General features: G+C 38.9%; 1 protein-coding gene and 1 long non-coding RNA gene across 3 annotated transcripts in view; one reads left to right on the forward strand and one right to left on the reverse strand.

Moving 5' to 3' along the window:
- Window positions 1–3930: 3930 nt before the first annotated feature.
- LOC126381661 (protein son of sevenless) overlaps window positions 3931–22081 on the reverse strand; it is a 51432-nt gene continuing 33281 nt past the window's right edge. Inside the window, exons 29-37 of one of the 2 annotated variants that reach the window (XR_007568911.1) lie at window positions 21114–21219; window positions 20373–20463; window positions 18198–18269; window positions 16735–16799; window positions 16174–16253; window positions 15640–15776; window positions 13951–14045; window positions 10663–12556; window positions 3931–4099 (exon numbers count right to left, since the gene is read on the reverse strand). Coding sequence is in view for 1 of the 2 variants with exons in the window: in XM_050031119.1 (XP_049887076.1) it covers window positions 13976–14045; window positions 15640–15776; window positions 16174–16253; window positions 16735–16799; window positions 18198–18269; window positions 20373–20463; window positions 21114–21219 (621 nt within the window). In the remaining variant the exon portion in view is untranslated. Of the gene's footprint in view, window positions 4100–4289; window positions 12557–13950; window positions 14046–15639; window positions 15777–16173; window positions 16254–16734; window positions 16800–18197; window positions 18270–20372; window positions 20464–21113; window positions 21220–22081 lie in introns of those variants that run through there. The other variant, XM_050031119.1, reaches the window with a different exon arrangement.
- On the forward strand, window positions 10390–13345 carry LOC126381662 (uncharacterized). The gene is made up of 2 exons (XR_007568912.1): window positions 10390–10472; window positions 13154–13345. It is a non-coding gene; the product is annotated as an uncharacterized LOC126381662 (long non-coding RNA).

Genomic DNA, 22081 nt, shown 5'->3' on the forward strand with positions numbered 1-22081 from the left:
GGACATATCACAAAAATCACTTTGTGATCCCTAGTTTGGTTAGACTTTACAGACTGATCACCTGATTGTCCGAAAGTAAGATGATCCGTGCTTCGGAAGGCACGTTAAGACATTGGTCCCGGTTACTACTTACTGATGTAAGTAGTTGTTACATGAGCCATGTCAGGGGCCTTTGGCGGCTCAATAGTGACCCTGACACCAGGGTTGATGAAGTTGGTAATTCACCTCACAACCCACACGATAGAAGAAGATTTATGGGTGAATATCAAAACGCACAATTTGACTTGTCCGTGTTGAGAATCAAGGTGTAAAATGATGCTATCATTGTAATATATTTTTTTATGTTTACTTATTATACTTATAATTACACTTGATTGTGCTAGGGCAATATCATTCTTTGTTCAATTTGTATAAATGATGAGAAATGAAGTTGTATATTTTCCAGACCTATACGAACTCAATTAGTATAAAATAACACACAGAAAAAATAAGCTATTGTTTTAAAAATAACTGCTTTTTTACTGTTCAAATTGACGGCCATTGTTCTAAATAAATGCTTTGTTTTAATAACTCGCTAAACAGCAAACAATTGAATGACGTCAATTGATAAATATTCTTTAAACGGATAGACAGTCATACATGTCCTATGCCAGTACCTAAGACAGCATAACTACGCATGGTATAAGAACACAAGAAGATAATGCTCAATCCCATGGTATAAGAATTTAAAACCAGGTATGATCAAAAGCGACAGCTTCATACAAAACACCTCGTTTCACACAGACACTACACATTGACGTTATCGTACACGCGTATCTGTGTTTGTGACGATTAAAGACTAAAGTAAGACCGAGGGGGTGAGGTAAACCTAGCTCGCCGCTGGAGAGGAGCGGAGAGTTGCCGTTCTATACGTAGTATCATGGTATAAGAAAAGTAGGTATGCTCAAGTGACAGCTAGCATTGTCAAGGTCAGCCCAGCTGACGTCATCCCGCCCTGCGTTGCCATTTCGTAAAAATAAATACCCACAACAAATAGATGGCGCTGTACAGATTTCCCTAAACGATGTGGGTATAAACGATGACTTACATTGGTTTACGCCTGTGCTGGATTCGAACTTGGCACGTCAAAGTGAGAGGCAAGCTTTCTACAAACTGGCCTACCACGGCTCTTACAAACAAAACATGTACTTAAACAATTTTAAAACATTTAGCAACAGCCTTATTGCTCCGAAGCAATTTCTACTAGCATACCACTACCAGGAATCGGCCATAAAAACTTTGATGTGAGACGGTAATTAAACAAGAGACAATAATTAAAGACAACAGTAATTAAACAGAAAAGTAAAAAAGGCTATTACAAGGTTAGTGATTATCTAGAAGATATGAATGCATGGGATTATCTGTCTGGGAACTGATATTAGGCAGCCCAATCACTAAATTGTACTATATTAACAATATTTTATATATTTTTTTAAAGAACGTCTAGGGCCCTGTGCCGAGGTTTTTCTTGCAGCTTCTTTTCCCCGGCTATACAGGTTGTGAAAAGCTGCAGTAGTTTTAGGCGGATGAGACGTTCGTTATGTAAAAAGAACTATGTTACCTACTGAATAAAGATACACTTATTTCAATTCGTATAGGTATCGAATCTACAATTTTTAGTCTGCAGCAAGATAAATTTTAGACCAGTCTTCTTCAGTTTTTATTCGGCCTCAGTTCAGCATAGAAGGTCGGCCTCCGTGGTCCAGTGGTTGAGCGTTGGGCTCACGATCCGGAGGTCCCGAGTTCAAATCCCAGTGGGGACATATCACAAAAATCACCTTGTGATCCCTAGTTTGGTTAGGACATTACGGGCTGATCACCTGATTGAGCAAAAAATAAGATGATCCGTGTTTCGGAAAGCTCGTTAAGCCGTTAGTCCCGGTTACTACTTACTGATGTAAGTAAGTAGTCGTTACATGAGCCATATCAGGGGCCTTTGGAGGTTCAATAGTAACCCTGACACCAGGGTTGATGAGGTTGGTACTCCACTTCACAACCCACACGATAGAAGAAGAAGCATAGAAGATTAAAATACTTACAACAGCTTAATTTTCCACTTGAAAACTACGGCGTGACTTGTAGTTTTATCCCCGCTGTCACCAATTGGCCAGCCAATTAGAATAACTTTTGATTCGTAATGTCTGCTGGTTAAATCCGTGTTCTCTCGTTCATGATACTACAAGAACTAACAGCGTAAACAAGATGTTCCAACAAAATGTTTTTTTTTTCAATAACAATAGGCGCAGCTCTATTGTGACGTCATATTTGGGTTCCGTAATCAAAATTAAAAGAACGAAAACCCGTGACAATGGTGGACTTTCCAGGCTAGGTTCCTCAAACACAATATAGATTGCGCTGTACAGATTTTACTTCTAATTTCATGAATAACAGACATCATCCTTGTTTTTGGGTATAAATGATGACCCTTGTTATTACACCCAGGCACAACACATCTTCCACCCATTATTATTCTGATCAAAATAAAGAGAAGCAATATAGGTAGCAACTAGTGATGTGCCGGATCGTTAAAAATGTATATCCGCGGATACGGATCTGAATACGGATATTTAGTGTAAAGGTCCGCGGATACGAATACGGATATTTATTTTCTTAAAAAAAAAGATTAAGTTTTAATTATTTCATTGTTATAAAAGTTATATTTTATCTTGTTTTCATTATGAAGATCTATCAATCTAAATGTTTGCAATATAAAGGTGCCAAATATTTGATTTTAAGAAATAAAAGCAATCTGAATGGAATTTTATAGTTTTTATTTAATAATTCTACTTAATCGCCTGAAAAAGATCCCTAAAGATCCGCGTGAAAAGTAACGGACACGGATACGGATACGGATTTTTTTTTATCTCGGATATCCGCGGATACGGATACGGATATTCGGAAATCTTATATATAACACAACACAATTCTATATATATGTAATGGGATCCAAATATCAAGCGATAATTATTTTTATATATGCTTCTGCCGTTACATTATAAATTTTGGAATAATTATGTACTGTTAGCGACATCTATTGCCAATATCGACCAACTTCCGCGGTTGCACAACAAATAGTTATGATTACATTCTACTTGAATGTGGCGCCATCTGTTGCATGTGGGCGTGACTAGCTGGCCAACTAGTTGAATCCGCCACAGGTTAAATTAAATTAGATGACCTTTACAAGAATCAGCACAATTGTCTTTAAATATAAAAGAATGTTATAACGGGAAGATTCCTACTTTGGGAACATACTCGACACATCTCTGGTCGTGTATTTATAGTACATACATACATACGTGTGGGATAGGGCATGAAGGAAATGATTATTATTTTTTTCATCACCATCACCAGCCCATTAACGTCCCACTGCTGGGGCACGGGCCTTCCCTATGGATGGATAGGGAGATCGGGCCTTAAACCATCACGCGGGCCCACTGCGGATTGATGGTTATTAACGACTGGCAATGCAGCCGGGACCAACGGCTTAACGTGCCTTCCGAAGCACGGAGGGGCTCGAGATAAAAATATTTTTTTTCGGTCACCCATCCTATGACCGGCCTTTGCGAAAGTTGCTTAACTTCAACAATCGCAGACCGAGCGCGTTTACCGCTGCGCCACCGAGCTCCTCATTATTATTCTTTACTTTTGTTTTAAACGTTTTATAATTTTCTACGTTTTCCTCTTAAAAAAACAACTGTCCGCCATTTCCCTGTTATTCCGCAATCCTGTTTTCTCTCGCTCTCTCTTTCACACACCTTTGCGTTACGTTTCATTCAGCCTACCATTCCTACCTATATGAACTCACGCCTATTTCCTACCGAGGTAAGCATTGGTGCTAATTCCTGTAAATACCATATATTTTTTAAGTTATATCTGTCATTTTCTTATCCGCCGAAAAGGAAAGGGACGGATAATCGACAAGCATAAAATTTATGGAACACACGTCAATTTTAAACACAAATCTAAAAACAACCGTCTAAAAATTTTACATTGGCCAATAACCCAACAGAATTAAGTTGACAGCACATGTCAAACGGTTTGCATACCAGCGAGATACCTTTTTGATTCGCCCGGGTAATTCGTTCATTTACTCATTCTTCCTAAAATTAAGAGCTGTCGATCATCCGTCCCTTTCCTTTTCGACGGATAAGAAAATGACAGGTATAACTTTAAGTAAAATTAGGAGGTGTCTGCAGGAATCGGGGCCATTGTATTTATAGTATAGGGATTAAAAGAAAACTCACATGTTATAACTGTGTATATAATATGAATCGCTATTTTTACACTACATATGTACATCATATACCTATATCTATGTACAGGTGGTCTTTCCTTATATCTAACATTGTTTGTCTATTGAAAACAATCGTTTTGGACATTTCTTATATATAAACAAAATATTTTTTGAGGTTTACGCGGTTATTATCATAAATAAAACATATAATACCGGGTTTCATCATCATGATGATGATAGTACCGGGTCATATCCCTAAAACCCGGTATTATCATCATATCATCACCGAGCCACCGAGCTCCTCAATCGTTACCGGTCTATACGTAGCAATATTCATTATTCTATGCCCGTGCCCAGCAGTGGGATGTTGTGTTAAGTGTTAGACATACATAAACTTACGCCCGTAATCCCTAATGGGGTGGGCAGAGCCACAAGTAATCAAAGACAACTTGCAGCCACTGTTGATACGATGTCGTAAGCTAATGCCACCAGTGTGACCAGTGTTAGAATTATAATATAACCGGTATTGCCACACTTAATTAATAGGAACAACCTTCGATGTTGCCAATTAACATTTTAATCATAATATATAGATCTGATTTTTTTAATTATTTACACAATTATACTTTATCATGCTAGCGGTTAACCCTAGTATCAAAACTATAGAAGTTTCATACAAACTTTTCCACCCCTTTTTACCCCCTTAGGGGTTGAATTTCGCGAAATCCCGTCTTAATGAACACCTACGTCCTAAAAGGAACTTCCGTGCAAACTAATTTGAAAGTCCTAGCACTTTTCTGAGATATTTTATATTCAGGGTGTTAGTGACATCGTAACGAAAACTTTCGAGGGTTGATTCAGACCATAATTCTCAGTTGATATCAAATATGGAACAGAAATTAATTTTTAAAAAATACTAAAATTTCCATGAATTTTCCGACAGGAAATTCCACTTGATATCAAATCAGAATCATGGCCTGAATCATCCCCGTCAGTATTCGTTACGGTGTCACTAACCTGTACATATCAATTTAAACATATATAAATTTGCATATATAAAAATAAATTATATATTTTTATATATATAAATTTGATTTGTGCGGTACGAAATGTCCAAAACGGTTGTTCAAATAGCATTATTATTCAAAAATACTTCATACAACTTTCTATACAACGAAGACTTGTCACTTATAATTTGAAGTGTCGATTTATGCGGACACAAATTATTTAATTTTTTTATTAATTTGACAGTTCTAATTGGGTAGCATCCAAGGTCAAAGATTCCAATTAGTCAAAACACCTCGTTTTACACAGACACTACACATTGACGTTATCGTACACGCGCATCTGTGTGTGTGACATCTGATGCCCATTCGATGGAAGACTGAAGTATGACCGGGAGGGGGTGAGGTAAACCTAGCTCAGCCGCTGGTGGGGAGCGGAGTACTATAACGTAGTATTATATTGTGCTGTCATAGTAATAGAGTTAACTTTAGAACTATCCAACTAAAATGTAATTCTGTCCACAGAAATCTACACTAAAATTTGAAATGTCTGTTATATTGCTAATACAAATATAAAACATAGTATTAACAAATACAGTATTAATAGCGCATAATTATCAGTGCGAGAGTCCGACTAGTGCTTGACAGTATCCATTGCCGTGAGGCTTGGTTATTTACTTGTATATTTATGCAATAAAGAATTAATGTTTGATTGATTTAATAAAGCGTCTTTGAATCGAATTCTAATTATTTATATTACAATATAACCAACGATGTGCCGGAGCCGAGAATGTTCCCAGAGTGGGAATTTTCCCGTTGTAAAAACTCTTTTAACACTTTCACCGCCAGTCTGATATATCCGACAAATATTTTTTACCAATTTAACTGTATTTTTTCTTATCGTTATAATATCTAAGGACACATGCATTCGTTTTTTCAGACAGTTTATAGTTTAGTTATTTGAAAAATATCAATATCACAATGTATTACAATGTTATTTAAATAATAAATCATTAAAAACAAACCATATTTATAAGTTATTTCCGACGATTTTTTTACTTGAATCCTCAGCGCCAATGTCTGATATAACAGACACGTAGTGATGCAACTAATATCATAATTACTTGTGTGATTGTTCACTGTATTTATAGACTATTGACATTTTAATACATTTTAAAATGTTTCAAGGAGTATATAAAAATAAAATAAAATAAAACCCACAAAACTTAAAAATAACTATATAGATATATTTCTGAAATGATTTATTTACTTCAAATTAAAGCATCGATATTCAATATTGCCATTAACACTAGTAAATCAACCATGTTTAATGTCGTGGCGTGTGGTGAACGTTTTTGATCAAAACTCTTGGCGCTGAAAATGTTAATAGTAAGGACTGATAGCTGCTTTTATTTTTCGAATTGTTCTTTCTCTGGTCTTATCTGCCTACGGGTTAGGTAATAAAGTTCTTTTTACATAAGTTTCCTGGTTTTTTACTTTTTACTTTCGAAAATGGGAATAACTGAACAGAAGGCTCGGTGAAGCGTAGATACCCACTCAGGGCTTCGTCTGAGGGGATCTGAAGGAATAATCGACCGCAGCATGCCGATAGCGATAAACGCGCTGACACGCTGAATGAGGGATATCGTCGACCACGCCGGCGGGGTCGGTGCCAGGGTGCGCATCACTGAATATAACAGACATTCCACCTCTCGAATATAATATACAATTTTTCATATTTACTCATGGTATAAGAAAACCAGGTATGCTCAAAAGTGACAGCTAACATTTCAAGGTTAGCCCAGCTGACGTCATCCCACCCTGTGTTGCCATTTCGTAAAAAATAAATTACCCACGACCAATGTTTTTATTACTTTGCAAGCAAATTTTGTACTTTTAGTAAAAGATTTACTTACAGTTTCTATGATTTTTAGATTTTAATAGTAATTAAATACATAAGTCAGTGATTCACTTAATTTTCAATAATAAAATTTACATCCTTGGAATGTTGGAGATGCCAATTTAATGGTAACACTTACGTCATCAAAGGGCTAGCAATGGCGGCTTGTCATAGGATTGAGCATACCTGATTTTCTTACACCATCCTTTTTACTAACAGTATTGCATTGTCGTCAAATTGTTAATAGTACCTAGTTCAAAATATTTTATTTCCATTGTCATTTATAAAACAGTACGAATACTTAACATGTACGTAAACACGCGCTTATAACCCCTAACAGGGTAGACAGTCACAAATTGATGCCTCCTGCCCGGAATGGGGGTATTTGCGTGAATATAGGTATATTTACACACGCACGGTCACGAGCATTAATATGTATACACTTTGGTACCATGTCACATTAACTTTTTTGACAAATTGAACAGTAACTCTCACTAAATGTCAAATATGTTAGTGCGACAGAGTCCTAAAGTGGGTACATTATATTGCTCATGACTGTACATAGGTTCACGCTTATTTTCCGTTTGGGGTAGGCAGAGCAAATACTACTTATGACGACAAGACACACTTTCACTTCTTCACACATCAGTTATGCTGTATGCCCGCCGGTTTAAAGTATTTTTGAATATTCATCTATCGTATGGGTTGTTAAGTGGATTACCAACCTCATCAACCCTGGCATCAGGGTTATTATTGATCTGCCAAAGGCCCCTGACATGGCTCATGTGACTATACAGGGTGTAATTGACATCGTAACGAACACTGAGAGGGATGATTCAGACCATGATTCTGAGTTGATATCAAGTAGAATTTTCGTCGCAAAATTCATAACTTTTTTTGTTTTCCTAAATTATTTTCAATTCTATACTTAACGATGGAAAATTCCACTTGATATCAACTCAGAATCATGGTCTGAATCATCCCTCAAAGTTTTCGTACATCACAAATATGAAACGAATTTGAAACTTGAAATGAAATCATTTATTCGTTTATTATCATCAGTGAGCACGCTTGAAGTTTTTAATGACAGTGGAAGAAGCAAAGTGTGTCAGGAGCGAAGTAAAAGTTGTGCTGTGCCTACCCCAAACGGGAAATAGGAGTGATCTTACGCATGTATGTTTATTTCTTTATAATAATAATATAATCATTATATGGCATCTTAAAGGACATATGCTCATCACTTATATACAATATTTACAATTAATATAAACTTAATAATTATTATTTATAATTTTACAAAGAGAAAATTAAAATCTAAAAAATTCTGACTCGCACGGTACTTGAACCCGCAGCTCTTGTCAAGCCGGGACGATCGTTGTGTCCTCAATAATTCTCAGTATTTGTCTCTTTTCCCTTACTCTTACTAACACTTCCTCATTAGTAACTCTTTCAGTCCAACTTATTCTTTCCATCCTCCTCCAACACCACATTTCAAAGACCTCGAGTCTCTCTCTGTCCTATCTAGAATATTGATTACTAACATTTCTTACGCACATTTTGATAGATATATCGAAAGAATTTCGCATGGACAGGAGGACCCGGTGGCGTAATGGTTTACACGCTCGTCCAGGCTTGACAAGAGCTACGGGTTCAAGTCCCGTCCGAGTCAGATTTTTTTCGATTTAAACTTTCTCTTTGCGAGTTTCCTTAAGCACGGTATAGTGCTATATAAACAAAAAACATTATGTATAATTACATTTCATGTATCATTTTATCATCTGCGTAATCATATTAACATTATTATGAGTCTTATTCATATTCATATTAGAAACAAGGTCTAATTTAACACTAACGACCGGACCTTCGGCTGAGGTCAATTTGTACAATTTTCGTCTTTGCACTATGCAGAATTTATACCCGTAAAATGCGCGTGATAATTCATTTAGTAGTTTCTTAGTCTGAACGTCAGAGAACGTCGGTATTTTTTCTTGCCTCGTGCTGTAGAAACGTTGGGCCCATGGGGTCCAGAAGCACATCAGTTTTTAAAGACGATTTCAGCTCGCCTCATCGAGGCAACTTCCGACCCTAGAGCTGGCAGTTATTTTGCCCAAAGGGTCAGCGTGGAGGTGCAGAGAGGCAACGTGGCCAGTAATCTGGGGACTTTGCCTCGATTTGGTGAGCTGGACATTTTTTAATCATCATCACCAGCCCATTAACGTCCCCACTGCTGGGGCACGAGCATTAATATGTTTACACTTTGGCACCATGTCACATTAACTTTTCAGACAAATTGAACTGTAAGTCTCACTAAATGTCAAATATGTTAGTGCGACAGAGTCCTAAAGTGGGTACATTATATTGCTCATGACTGTATGTGTAAAATTAGACCATATTTCCTTATTTATCTAAGCGCCTTAGGCCATGTTACGGCCTTTTGAACATAAAACTGGAAGATTATTTTGTACATTATCCCCTTTGTTAACATTAAATTAATCTTTTAATGCTTCAATAGTGTTGATTTAGACCAACATTCATTAACTATACATTGTTTTAAGTTTACGAGGATATTGGCCCCGATTCCTGCAGACACCGCCTAATTTTATTTTAAGTTATATCCGTCATTTTCATATCCGTCGAAAAGGAAAGGGACGGATGATTCACAGCTCTTAATTTTAGGAAGAATGAGTAAATGAATGAATAACCCGAGCGAATCAAAAAGGTACGTCCCTGGTATGCAATCCGTTTGACGTTTGTCTACTTAACTGTGTCGGGTTATTGACTGATGTAAAATTTTTAGACGGTTGGTTTAGATTTGTGCTTAAAATTGACGTGTGTTCCATAAATTTTATGCTTGTCGATTACCCGTCCCTTTCCTTTTCGGCGGATCAGAAAATTACAGATATAACTTAAAATAAAATTAGATGGTATTTACAGGAATTAGCACCATTATCATAATTAAAGCACATAATAACGGGTTCTTACCGCGTTCAAAATAGGGATATGAGAAAGAAAATATCGGGAGTCTCATATCCCCATTTAAACGCGATAAGAACCCTTTATTATGCGCTTTAAACATTCATTAACACCTGGGGCCTGTTTAATAAAACTTACAAATGTAAATTACAACAATTTGGTGTTCATTACGTAGCTAAATTGAAACTGTAAAATATTCGTGATCACAAACTCCGCAATGTACATCAAATTGTCATTGTAATTTACAATTGTAAGTTTCTAATATATTAACTCAATCATTGGCGCTAATTCCTGTAAACACCATCTAATTTTATTTTAAGTTATATCTGTCATTTTCTTATCCGCCGAAAAGGAAAGGGACGGATAATCGACAAGCATAAAATTTATGGAACACACGTCATCTTTAAAAACAAATCTAAAACAACCGTCTAAAAGTTTTACATTGGCCAATAACTCACCAGAATTATGTTGACAGCACACGTCAAACGGTTTGCATACCAGCGAGATACCTATTTGATTCGCCCGGGTTATTCATTCATTTACTCATTCTTCCTAAAATTAAGAGCTGTGAATCATCCGTCCCTTTCCTTTTCGGCGGATAGGAAAATGACAGGTATAATTTAAAGTAAAATTAGGAGGTGTCTGCAGGAATCGGGGCCAAGGCTTGATTCCGTCTGCAGAGGCACACACCGCACACTTCATACAAAACACCTTGTTTTCCACAGACACTACACGTTGATTACAGTCACTGTACAAAAAAAAGTTCAGTCACTGAGCCCAGCGAATTTGTAAACAGTGGTGAAACTACGAACCATTAGTTGTCATAGTTTAAAAATTAATGTTTTGTAATGTTCTGTAGGTGTTTTGGTCTATTACAGAAACGACATGTAACCAGGAGGTCTTAAGTGCAACCAGTCAATTTATTACTTTGCGATTTATCATTTTATTAAGATCATTTTCAAATATTATTTTTTTTTTACAAAATTAGAATGCTATTTTTTATCTGTGTATTACAACACCCGAAACACGGGCAGCCATGATTGATTTTCGTGTGACGTCACATTCCACAAAGTAAACAAAACCTATCTGTCAGGTTTTAAGTTATACTTGGTTTTCCCCGAAGGGTAAGGCAAAGGGAACTATGCCTATACAGCCATGTCTTGCGTATTTTTTTCTTGATATTAATGAAATGATGAAAGGTGATGATGATGAAACCTAAGCCCCCACCCTCGGAGCAGACTCCTGCTCCGAACCCCAAACGAATTAACTCAAAAGTCCGCATAAACTTTCGAGTTATGAAGCGGCTTCCTAGCACGAAGCGAAAATAGGCAGATACACTTTGTTTATTGAATACTCCGATAAAATAACACTCGCGAATGTCTTCTGACTAACTTAATGCGATCATTAACCACAAAACACCACTTCGTACTAATTATTTAGATTATTCAATGAAGAAAGCAACTGTCCCGTTCCCGTTTCCCGCCAAAAAGCCTCAAGTTATACTGTTTGACAGTTTCTTTGTTTGTTGAAATGTGACGTCACCGGGCGAAATGTCACGTGACCAACCGTTTTCGAACGAAATTTGAAATTGATGAAAAGAAAATGTATTTTTCTATTAATAAAGCTATTTCAAATCTCAATAAAGTATTTTAACTATCTATCTATTTCGAGAAAATAACACATTTTAAGATGTATAAAGTAAGAATTTGTATTTTAAACTGTCAAGTTCCCAATTGCAGTAGCGAATCGTACAACAAAATTTCTAAAAACACGTTAATGTTACTGATTTTAAGTCGCTATTTGTCTGTGCTCAGCCACTTATGCCGTTTCGTAAATAAGTCTTGCCAATGTATGGTCACGAGTACTAATATGATACACTTTGAAACCATGTCACATGAACTTTTTATGACAAATTAAACCGTAAGTCTCATTAAATGTCAAATATGATAGTGCGACAGGGTTCTAAAGTGGGTACATGATATTGCTCATGACTGTAAGTAACAAGGCGCGCGCAGGTTAATACCTTTACATCACAGCAATAAAGGCCGTAGCGGTATATAAAGCTTGCTTGGTTGGGTGCTTTTTTGGGTGCTTGCTTGTTATCTTGACGGTACGATTCTGAAGCTCCTCCTGCGGTAAGATTTTCGTTGCCACATTTTCAAACCACAAGAATACTTTCACGTTTATTTCCATTCACTAAACGCGCGCAGCTAAATGGGAGTAACAGAACACTGACTGAACATACAACGTAGTACCACCTTTTTTGCAGTCGGTTAAAGAGTCACAGAGTGTCGCAGGTGTAGTATATGTCGACGGTGTCGAGGTCGACGCGCGTGGCGTGCACCGTGCAGCCGGCGGCCGCGGCCGACAGCGGCGCCGTGCAGCTGGGACCGGTGCTGGTACCTGCTCGTAGACAAGGTACATTTATTTATTATAATAGCCATGTTATAAGACCAGGTATGCTCAATCCTATGACAAGCCGCCATTGCTAGCCCATTGATGACGTAAGTGGTACCATTAAATTGGTATCTCCAACATTCCAAGAACGAGAATTTTATTATTGAAAATTGAGTGAATTAGTGACTAATGTATTTAATTACTAATATTTGTCGCGTATATAAAAATCCAATGCGGGTTGGTGGAGGTGTTTTTTTACGGCTAGTAGCCGGGACCAACGGCTTAACGGGCCCCTGAGGCACGGAATCATCCTACTTTTCGGACAATCAGGTGATTGAAGCCTGAAATGTTTTTACCAAACAATCGGGAATCTAACCCGGACCATATCATTAGCCTAACGCTCTAACCACTAGACCACGGAGACTGTCTATACAGGGGGTTACATCGTAACGAAAACTTTGAGTAACTTTTTTTTAATTCATGTTTTTTTCTTTGTTTTCTTTTTAATTATTTTCAGTTCTAATAACTAATGGTAATACATTGTTTTAAGTTTACGCGGTTATTGGTGCTAATTCCTGTAAATACCATCTAATTTTATTTTAGGTTATATCTGTCATTTTCTTATCCGCCGAAAAGGAAAGGGACGGGTAATCGACAAGCATAAAATTTATGGAACACACGTCAATTTTAAGCACAAATCTAAAACAACCGTCTAAAAATTCGCCCGGGTTATTCATTTATTTACTCATTCTTCCTAAAATTAAGAGCTGTCAATCATCCGTCCCTTTCCTTTTCGGCGGATAAGAAAATGACAGGTATAACTTAAAGTAAAATTAAGAGATGTCTGCAGGAATCGGGGCCAATATCATAATTAAAGCACATAATAACGGGTTCTTACCGCGTTTAAATGGGGATATGATGGGGAGTCTCATATCCCCATTTAAACGCGGTAAGAACCCGTTATTATGTGCTTTAATTATAACTAATGGTAAGCTGTAATTTTTTAAAAATAAGTATAATTTTCAATAATTTTCTTCATTTATTTTTTATGTATATTTGTACGCCTGCATGCAGGCCGAATACATTACAACATTGTTATTTGAATTATTTTACCACCTTTTTTGTCTCCTATGTGTTCTCGCAAAAAAATTATTTGATTTCCATACTTTTGCGACGAAAAACTCCACTTGATATCAACTCAGACTCATAGCCTAAATCATCCCTCAAAGTTTTCGTTACGATGTCACTCACAACCTGTATGATAATAATCATACAATAGGGTAGGCTTGTAACGTGCACCAGTTTGCAAAAAACTGCTATGCAACCACTACGTGCTGCCCTTGGCAGCGTCTAGAATACCTCAACTCAAACTCAAATAATGTTCATAAAAAATATATTACCCGGCGTGGTGGCGGGGGGCTGGTGTCAGGGGCGCGGCGCCAGCAGCGGGCACGGCTTGGGCGGCAGCCGCGGGCCCGGGGACGCCACCGTGTTGCTGGGGGCAACACACGCCATTACACACTCTGACATCACAGTTTTAGTGTGGGTGGGTGGTGTGGTATGTGTGTTGGTGTGGGTGGGTGTGTGTTTGATTGAGTGGGTGGGTGTCTGTTGGATTGGGTGGGTGGGTGTGTGTGTTTCATTGGATGGGTGTATGTTTGATTGGGTGGGTGAGTGACTGATTGGGTGGGTGTGTGTTTGGTTGGGTGGGTGAGTGTGTGTGTATTGAATTGAAAGAAAGAAAGATACGTTTATTATAAAGGGACACCACAGTAACAAATATAAAATAAATAACAAATATATAATATAAAACACGGAGTAACACATAACTTACAATCAAACACATAATAAAAAAAAATTAAAAGACAACATACACGAGAAATACAAATAATTGTGTGTATGGACTGGTCAACGATGGTGGTGGTGTCCTTTATAAAAGGGCCTCACTCAGCATAAGCCGCGGCGCGAGCCACGACGCTGGTATTCTGTGGACCCTGCTAAGTGAGGCACGGAAGCCGTGTCTCCCACAAATACAACTTGAATGAATACATAATAATATTTACTTATAAAATAAAGTACTTAGTTTACAAAAACATATATTAAAAGCGTGTGTGTGTGCAGTGTATCTACAAATACATGAAAGAAATACAATAATACTTACAAAACAATGCGTATAAAACGATAAAATAAACAAATAAATAAAGTTAGAAATGTTAGAATGTGACAAGTTAGTGTGCGTGCGGATTTGAACGAAAGAACGTAGTGTACGTTGCAACTCAAACTGGTTTGGCCGGAGTAAAACTACCGTTAGCGGGCTTACTACGTCAACATTTTTATCAAACGCATTACGTCAGTTTCAACCGCCACTGCCGTCCGAGTGCAACGTTTATTATGTAATCAGCTTGTACAACGAAACCCGTCGCGAAAGATTTTTTGTGTTTTTAAAAGTGTTGGGAATAAAAAATATAAATAATTGATTGATAATAAAAAACATTTAACGAATCAGTGACCATAGTTACAATAAAAAAATAACAAATAACCCCCAATGAACAGACTAGACGCATATTTGTGTACCGCCTACTAGTGTATTTTCAATGAGTAGCTGTGTGCCTGTGTGCCTGTTGAGCTATATTGCCGTCGCATCCGCGTCGCAAGTTAAGACTCCGCCATCGTGTCGTGTCTGGACCACAGAGGTAGGTTTAATTGGGTGGGTGTGTGTGTTTGATTGGGTGAGTATGTGTTTGGTTGGGTGGGTGGGTGTGTGGGTGTTGGATTGGGTGGGTGGGTGTGTGTGTTTGATTGGGTGGGTATAGGTGTGTGTTAGTGTATTTTTTTAAATAAAATTACTTTAAACATACATACATAAACGCACGCCCGTAATCCCTAACGGCGTGGACAGAGCCCCAAGTAATCACAAGACACCTTGCAGGCACTGTTGATACCTATGATGGATATGATGAACCTTACCAACTCAGACTTCGGTGGGGAGCGGAGAGTTGTCGTTCTATACGTAGTATCATTCCTTATGTCTTCGTGTTAGGTAAGCGAAACCTGTGAAGACGGGGTGTGGCTAGGGAGTATGCGCTTACTTGGTAGTGTGATGCCTCCGCTGCAGGATGGTGGAGTGCGCGGGCCGCAGCAGCTCGGGCGCGGGCGCGGGCCGCGGCGGCAGCGGGGGCGGAGCGCCCGCGCACGGGGACACGCCGCCACTGCCACCGCTCAGGGGCTGTAAGAGACACAATTGGTTACTATAAGTAATATACAGGGTGTAAGTGATATATCATCATCATCATCACCAGCCCATTAACGTCCCCACTGCTGGGGCACGGGCCTTTCCTATGGATGGATAGGGAGATCGGGCCTTAAACCATCACGCGGGCCAAGTGCGGATTGATGGTTATTACCAACCAACCGACCAACGGCTTAACGTGCCTTCCGAAGCACGGAGGAGCTCGAGATGAAAACTTTTTTTTTGTGGTCACCCATCCTATGACCGGCCTTTGCGGAAGTTGCTTTACTTCAACAATCGCAGACCGAGCGCGTTAACCGCTGCGCCACCACACACTTAATTAGAATTAATTTTATAATGGCCAATATATAGAAGATATTGACATATATCTCACCTGGTGTACGGGGGTGGGCGGCGCTATGGAATCTTTTCTTCTTCGAGGCGGCAGCGGAGGAGGCGTGCCGCATTTACTTGCTGCCAACACAAATAATGACACGTAAGCTCACGTCTACTTCCCAATTGGGGTAGTCAGAGGTACATACACACAAATATGACGTCATAATTGTTTTTCTGACAGCTTTCATATAAGCATTATGAATAATAATTAGTTTTGTATCTACTTACCTAAATAAAACTGTTATATAAGATTTCTGTTATCAACTCGGCAGCATGGTCTGAATCATCCCCCTCAGTATTCGTTACAGTGTCACTAACACCCATACCTACTTGTACGTACTTGTACAGGGTGTAAGTGACATCGTAACGAAAACTAAGGGGCCTGATTCAGCTCATTATTCTGAAGTAATTACAAGAGGAATTTTCCACCGCAAAGGTATAGAATAAAAAATCCGACAGGAAATTCCACCTGATATTAACACAGAATCATGGGCTGAATCATCCCCCTGAGTATTCGTCACGATGTCCCTAACATGCCATACAGCCAGTGTGTACTCACGCGGGGGCGGATGCGGCGTCAGCGGCGGCGCGGCCGGCGACACGGGGAAGTTGAACGCACTCGTCCTGTGGACGATATTTAATATCCTTTATTATTTGATAATTGTGAGGGCCGAATTGATACAGCCCGCGAGATCACTGCGACCTTGTCAGATCTATTGTGACTTAAAACTCCTACATTTAAAAATCCCCATCTAGACCGATCCGTTCGAAGAGATCCAGCGTCTTTTTGGGAGAAAGCTCCATGACTTCCCGGGGGTCCATTATGTGACCCCCAAGTGTACGGCTTCTACTATGCATGAGAGCCTCACAGCTGCACAGCAGATGTAGTAGCGTCTCATTTTCCCTTAAGCAGAATCTGCATGAAGGTGACTAGGTCAGCTCCATTCTGTGTAGGTGCTTATTGAGTCTGCAATGCCCAATAAGATAGTAAGTGACGTCGTAACGAATACTGAGGGGGATGATTCAGCTCATTATCCTGAGTTAGTATCAAGTGGAATTTTTCCATCCACTTGATATTAACTCAGGATAATGAGCTGAATCATACCCCTCAGTATTCGTTACGATGTCACTAACACTCTGTATTTATGAGCAAAGAGTAGTCTATTTCAAAGCCGCACCAGAGGGGTTAAGAAGGCCACAGCAATTCATCTAAATAAGCAATATTGTGTGTCAAATAGACATTAGTGTGCATTGCGCACTTACTTTTATATGCGCAAATGTTTACGGTTTAAGAAATTTATTTCTCCAAAAGAATACAATTCACTTAACTAGAGAAATACAATATACCTTAAATTAAAATTATCTTAGTGAGTAACGGATGGACGCGTAAATGTTATTAGTGGTAAATAATTATTAAGTTTACAATAACTCAGAAAACCACTACGAGACAAACAAAATGTGACCCATGTGTGTGTGTGTGTGTGTGTGTGTGTGTGTGTGTGTGTGTGTGTGTGTGTGTGATGTGTGTGTGTGTGTGTGTGTGTGTGTGTGTGTGTGTGTGTGTGTGTGTGTGTGTGTGATGTGTGTGTGTGTGTGTGTGTGTGTGTGTGTGTGTGTGTGTGTGTGTGTGTGTGTGTGTGAAAATGTGACAATGTATAAACAAAATGTGCTAAAATAAACCCAACATTCTAGTATTTTATAATAAAGTTTGCAATCGATTTCATCTGTATATCATCTGTATAATTTTTCTGAGCTTATTAATCCAAAAAAATAATATACAGGCTAAGTTCCCCAAAAAATACAGATGGCGCTGTGCAGAGTTGCATGCACTTCTAATTTCATGGATAACAGACGTATTCATCTTTTATCTTTGTTTTTGGGATAATAAAGTTAACAATTTCTAATGTCGGTAGTTCCTAAAATGTCAAATTGAAACATCCCGTTTTTAGATAAATTGCTTTGATGTGGCCCTTTTAACCCCGAGGACTGGAATTATGTCCTCCGCACCTGAGTGATACTCACCTATCTGTAGTTACTAAGGGGCTGGCAGGCGGCTGGGGCGCGGGGGACCTCTTCGGAGACACGGCTGTCATTCTGTAAAAAAATAACAGAATCAGAACCATTTATACAATGTAATTATCATGGATAAACTGCACAGGTCATTTCGCAACGTGTTATGGCTGAGGAGAAGAAATGACAACTGCAACAGCAACACATTTTTTTAAATCAATGTAGGTACACATTACAAGTTATTTAGTAACTAGAGAAACACAATCAGTATCAGACATTTTTATCATTAGGTAAACGTTAATTTTATAATAAGCTTTTTTACATTAACTAAGCCTCAGATGAGCCCTAAATTTATTTTCTGACAAATTAAAAATACTATCTGGTATTTTATTGTAAAAAAGTGTACAAAACCCAAAAAGCAAATAAATTTAATCTACTGTAGTCTAGAATTTTGGATAGCAATTTTATTTTTCTTCATTGTATGGGGAGCGCTGAAGGCTCTGACCCGGTACAACGTTTAAGACAACAGGCCTGAGGGTGCCCAGCTGGGCGCCCTCGGCTCAGGGCGTCGTCTGAGAGGAAAAATATTTGAAAGAATTAATCGACCCTAGTGGGTCGATAGCGATAAGCGCTGATTGAGGACAATCGTCGACCACGCCGGCGGGGTTGGTATCGGGGTCCGATGTCCCACAGTGACTGTAAATTCTTACAAATCACACATAAACAGCCTATATACGTCCCACTGCTGGGCACAGGCCTCCCCTCAATCAACCGGAGGAGGTATGGAGCATACTCCACCACGCTGCTCCGGGCTAGTAGCCCGGTACCAACGGCTTAGCGTGCCTTCCGAAGCACGGGATCATCAAAAATTTCTTACTTACATAATATACAAATTGAAATCACATAACTCGATAGACTGATCACATCCGCCGACCTTGCTCCGCGATAGTCAATGTTCAAACGACAGACAAACAACAAATGAAATAATATTATCTCAAAGTATTGAGTTTCAGCGTCGAAATTGAGTATCAATTTATGAGTTTGTTTTTGTAGCCGATAACTAATTGTGCAATGATCTGGTGTGTTCGTAATTAGGTAAGTAAAATATATAAGTTCACGCCTATTTCCGTTGGGGGTAGGCAGAGAATTCCACTTACTACCTGACACACCACTTTCGCTTCAAAGTGTGTTATCTCCCTAGCATTAAAAAAGTCAAAGTCAAAGTATTTATCGCACACCATATGGTATACTCAAGATCACGACGCGGCTCTCCTCAATATGCCGGAATTATGCCCTAAGCTTCTTCGGACATATTATGCGGTCTCCGAAGCACACTCTGGAGAAGCAGATCATCGTTGGGCAAATGGATGGCAAACGTGCGCGAGGAAGGGCGCCTACGAGGCGGTCTGACATCCTGAAGAAGACGGTGGACGGCAGCATACAGAGGGCGGTCCACGCAGCATATAGCCGTACCGAATGGAAAACCATAACCTGTGGTCGCGATCCTCAGCAGTGAGGGAACGACGAAGAAGAAGCATATGGTAAACACTTGTTATACGTACATATGTTATACCACATATGGACCCGGAAGGGTAGCAAAAACCCCATCCCGTCTATTATCCCGTTTCTCACAGGGTCCGGTTACCTAACCTGAAGATTTGACAGGTCCAATGTATCCCAAAGGCAAATGCCTGTTTGACCTTTCAACCTGCGAAGGAAAACCAGCACAATATAGGTTTTCTCGAAACGAAACGAATGAAGTGAAACGTGGACTATGACAGAGAGACAGAGAGGTTGGAAGCGTTTGAGATGTGGTCTTGGCGAAGGATGGAGGGTATAAGCTGGACTAAAATGGTGTCAAATGAAAAGTCCTGGAAAGAGTTGAAGAAAAGAGAAACATATTGAAGACTATAGAGAACCGGAGAGAAAATATGATTGGCCACTTGATACGACACGATTCATTTATAACAAACATTTTAGAAGGAAAAATTGAAGGGAAGAGAGGAAGGGGTAGAACTAGGAGAACATTTATGAAACAAATAAAAGAGAAGATGCAGGTCGTTCCGTATCGGGAGGTGAAGGATTTGGCGGAGAGAAGAGAGGAATGGCGATTACTCCACCGACAAGAGCGCAGCTCTTAAATAGAGAGAGAGAGAGAGAGGGAGATAGGTTTCATACTTTACTGACCTGAATAGTTCGTGGTGTTTGGGGCTCGGCAGCGGTCGCTCAGGAGGCGCAGGCGGCCCCCCCGGCGCGGCCTCGCTCGGTTCACTTGATGCTGCAAACACACACATACATACATTGAGATTTTTATTTTCTAAACTTGTCTGATCTTACTTCATTTACCTCTTAAACACTTTAATACGTAAACGACATAATCCTAATGTTATTCAAAAAACGGCAAATATAATTTAGTCGCAAAAAAAATAATCTAGTTTTTATTTGTATTTTCCGTCTGGTTTCTGTCGTATGTTAAATTTAGTGTTGTTTTTTTTTATATAGGGTGTGAGTGACATCGTAACGGAAACTTTAAGCCCATGGTACATATATGATATTCAGACCATGATTCTGTGTTGATAATAAAACTAAAAAACAAGTGGAATTTTCCGTCGCAAAAGTATGGAACTTAATTATGGAAAAAAATATTATGGAAAACAATTTAAAAAATCACTATGTTTTCATGAATTTTCCGACAGAGGACAGAGACTGTCCTTTGTTTGGTAAGGACATTGGAGGCTTCAATTACCTGATTGTCCGAAAAAGTAAGATGATTCCGTGCTCTTAGCCGTAAAAACACGTCCACCAACCCGCATTGGAGCAGCGTCGTGGAGTATGCTCCATACCCCCTCCGGTTGATTGAGAGGAGGCCTGTGCCCAGCAGTGGGACGTGTAGGGCTGTTCATGTTTTTATGTAAAAAAGGTACATACCATTGTGCGGTGCGTCCCGTCGGGGTAAGACAGGGGGGCGGTCGGTGTCGCACGCGCTGCCGGTGGACACCACGCTGCTGCGCGGCAGCAGGGGGGGCACGCGCTCCTGGACAAATACATTTTTTTAACTTAAGCATCACGCCTATGTCCCCGAGAGGGCAGGCAGACACTTTATACAGAGTGTTAGTGACATCGTAACGAATACTGAGTTGGATCAGTCAGAGATATTAAGCGAAATTTACCGTCACAAAATTCATGTTTTTTTTGTGTATATACTTACAATGTATACAAATACGTTGCTAAACTGATCATAATTTTCAATGTTATACTTTTGCGATGGATAATTCCACTTGATATTAACTCAAATATACAAGTACGTATGGGTATTAGTGACAATGAACGAATACTGAGTTGGATGATTCAGACCATGATTCTGAGTTGATATCAAGTGGAATTTGTATGAAAATTTTCCGTTCAATAAAACATGAGCTGAAGCATCCCCTTCAGTATTCGTTACGATGTCACTAACACTCTGTATGCGTCTCGCTGTGTATACTTCGATAGCGCGTTTCAGGCCAACATCATTGAATGGTGGCGCCATCTGTTGCATGTGAACGGAACCAGCTGGCCAACTAGTTGGGTCCGCCACATAGTATTCAATCAATCAATCAATAATATAATAAGGACATAAACATACGAATAAAACATAAGCACAATAGGCGGCCTTATTGCTAAACAGCAATTTCTGCCAGGCAACGTTAGGGTGAAAGAAGATAATTCATTGGAGCACCGCCTGGTGCAATAAACATATAATGATACCAACATAACTAAAAAAAGAATAATAAATAATATATACTTATCTAAAGAAATATATATATATGTGTGTGTATGTTTATATATATAAACATACACACATATATACATAAACATACATACAAATAGCCTATACAATATAATACATATAAGGA

Source organism: Pectinophora gossypiella, unplaced genomic scaffold, assembly GCF_024362695.1.
Source record: "Pectinophora gossypiella unplaced genomic scaffold, ilPecGoss1.1 Pgos_76, whole genome shotgun sequence".
NCBI lineage: Eukaryota > Metazoa > Arthropoda > Insecta > Lepidoptera > Gelechiidae > Pectinophora > Pectinophora gossypiella.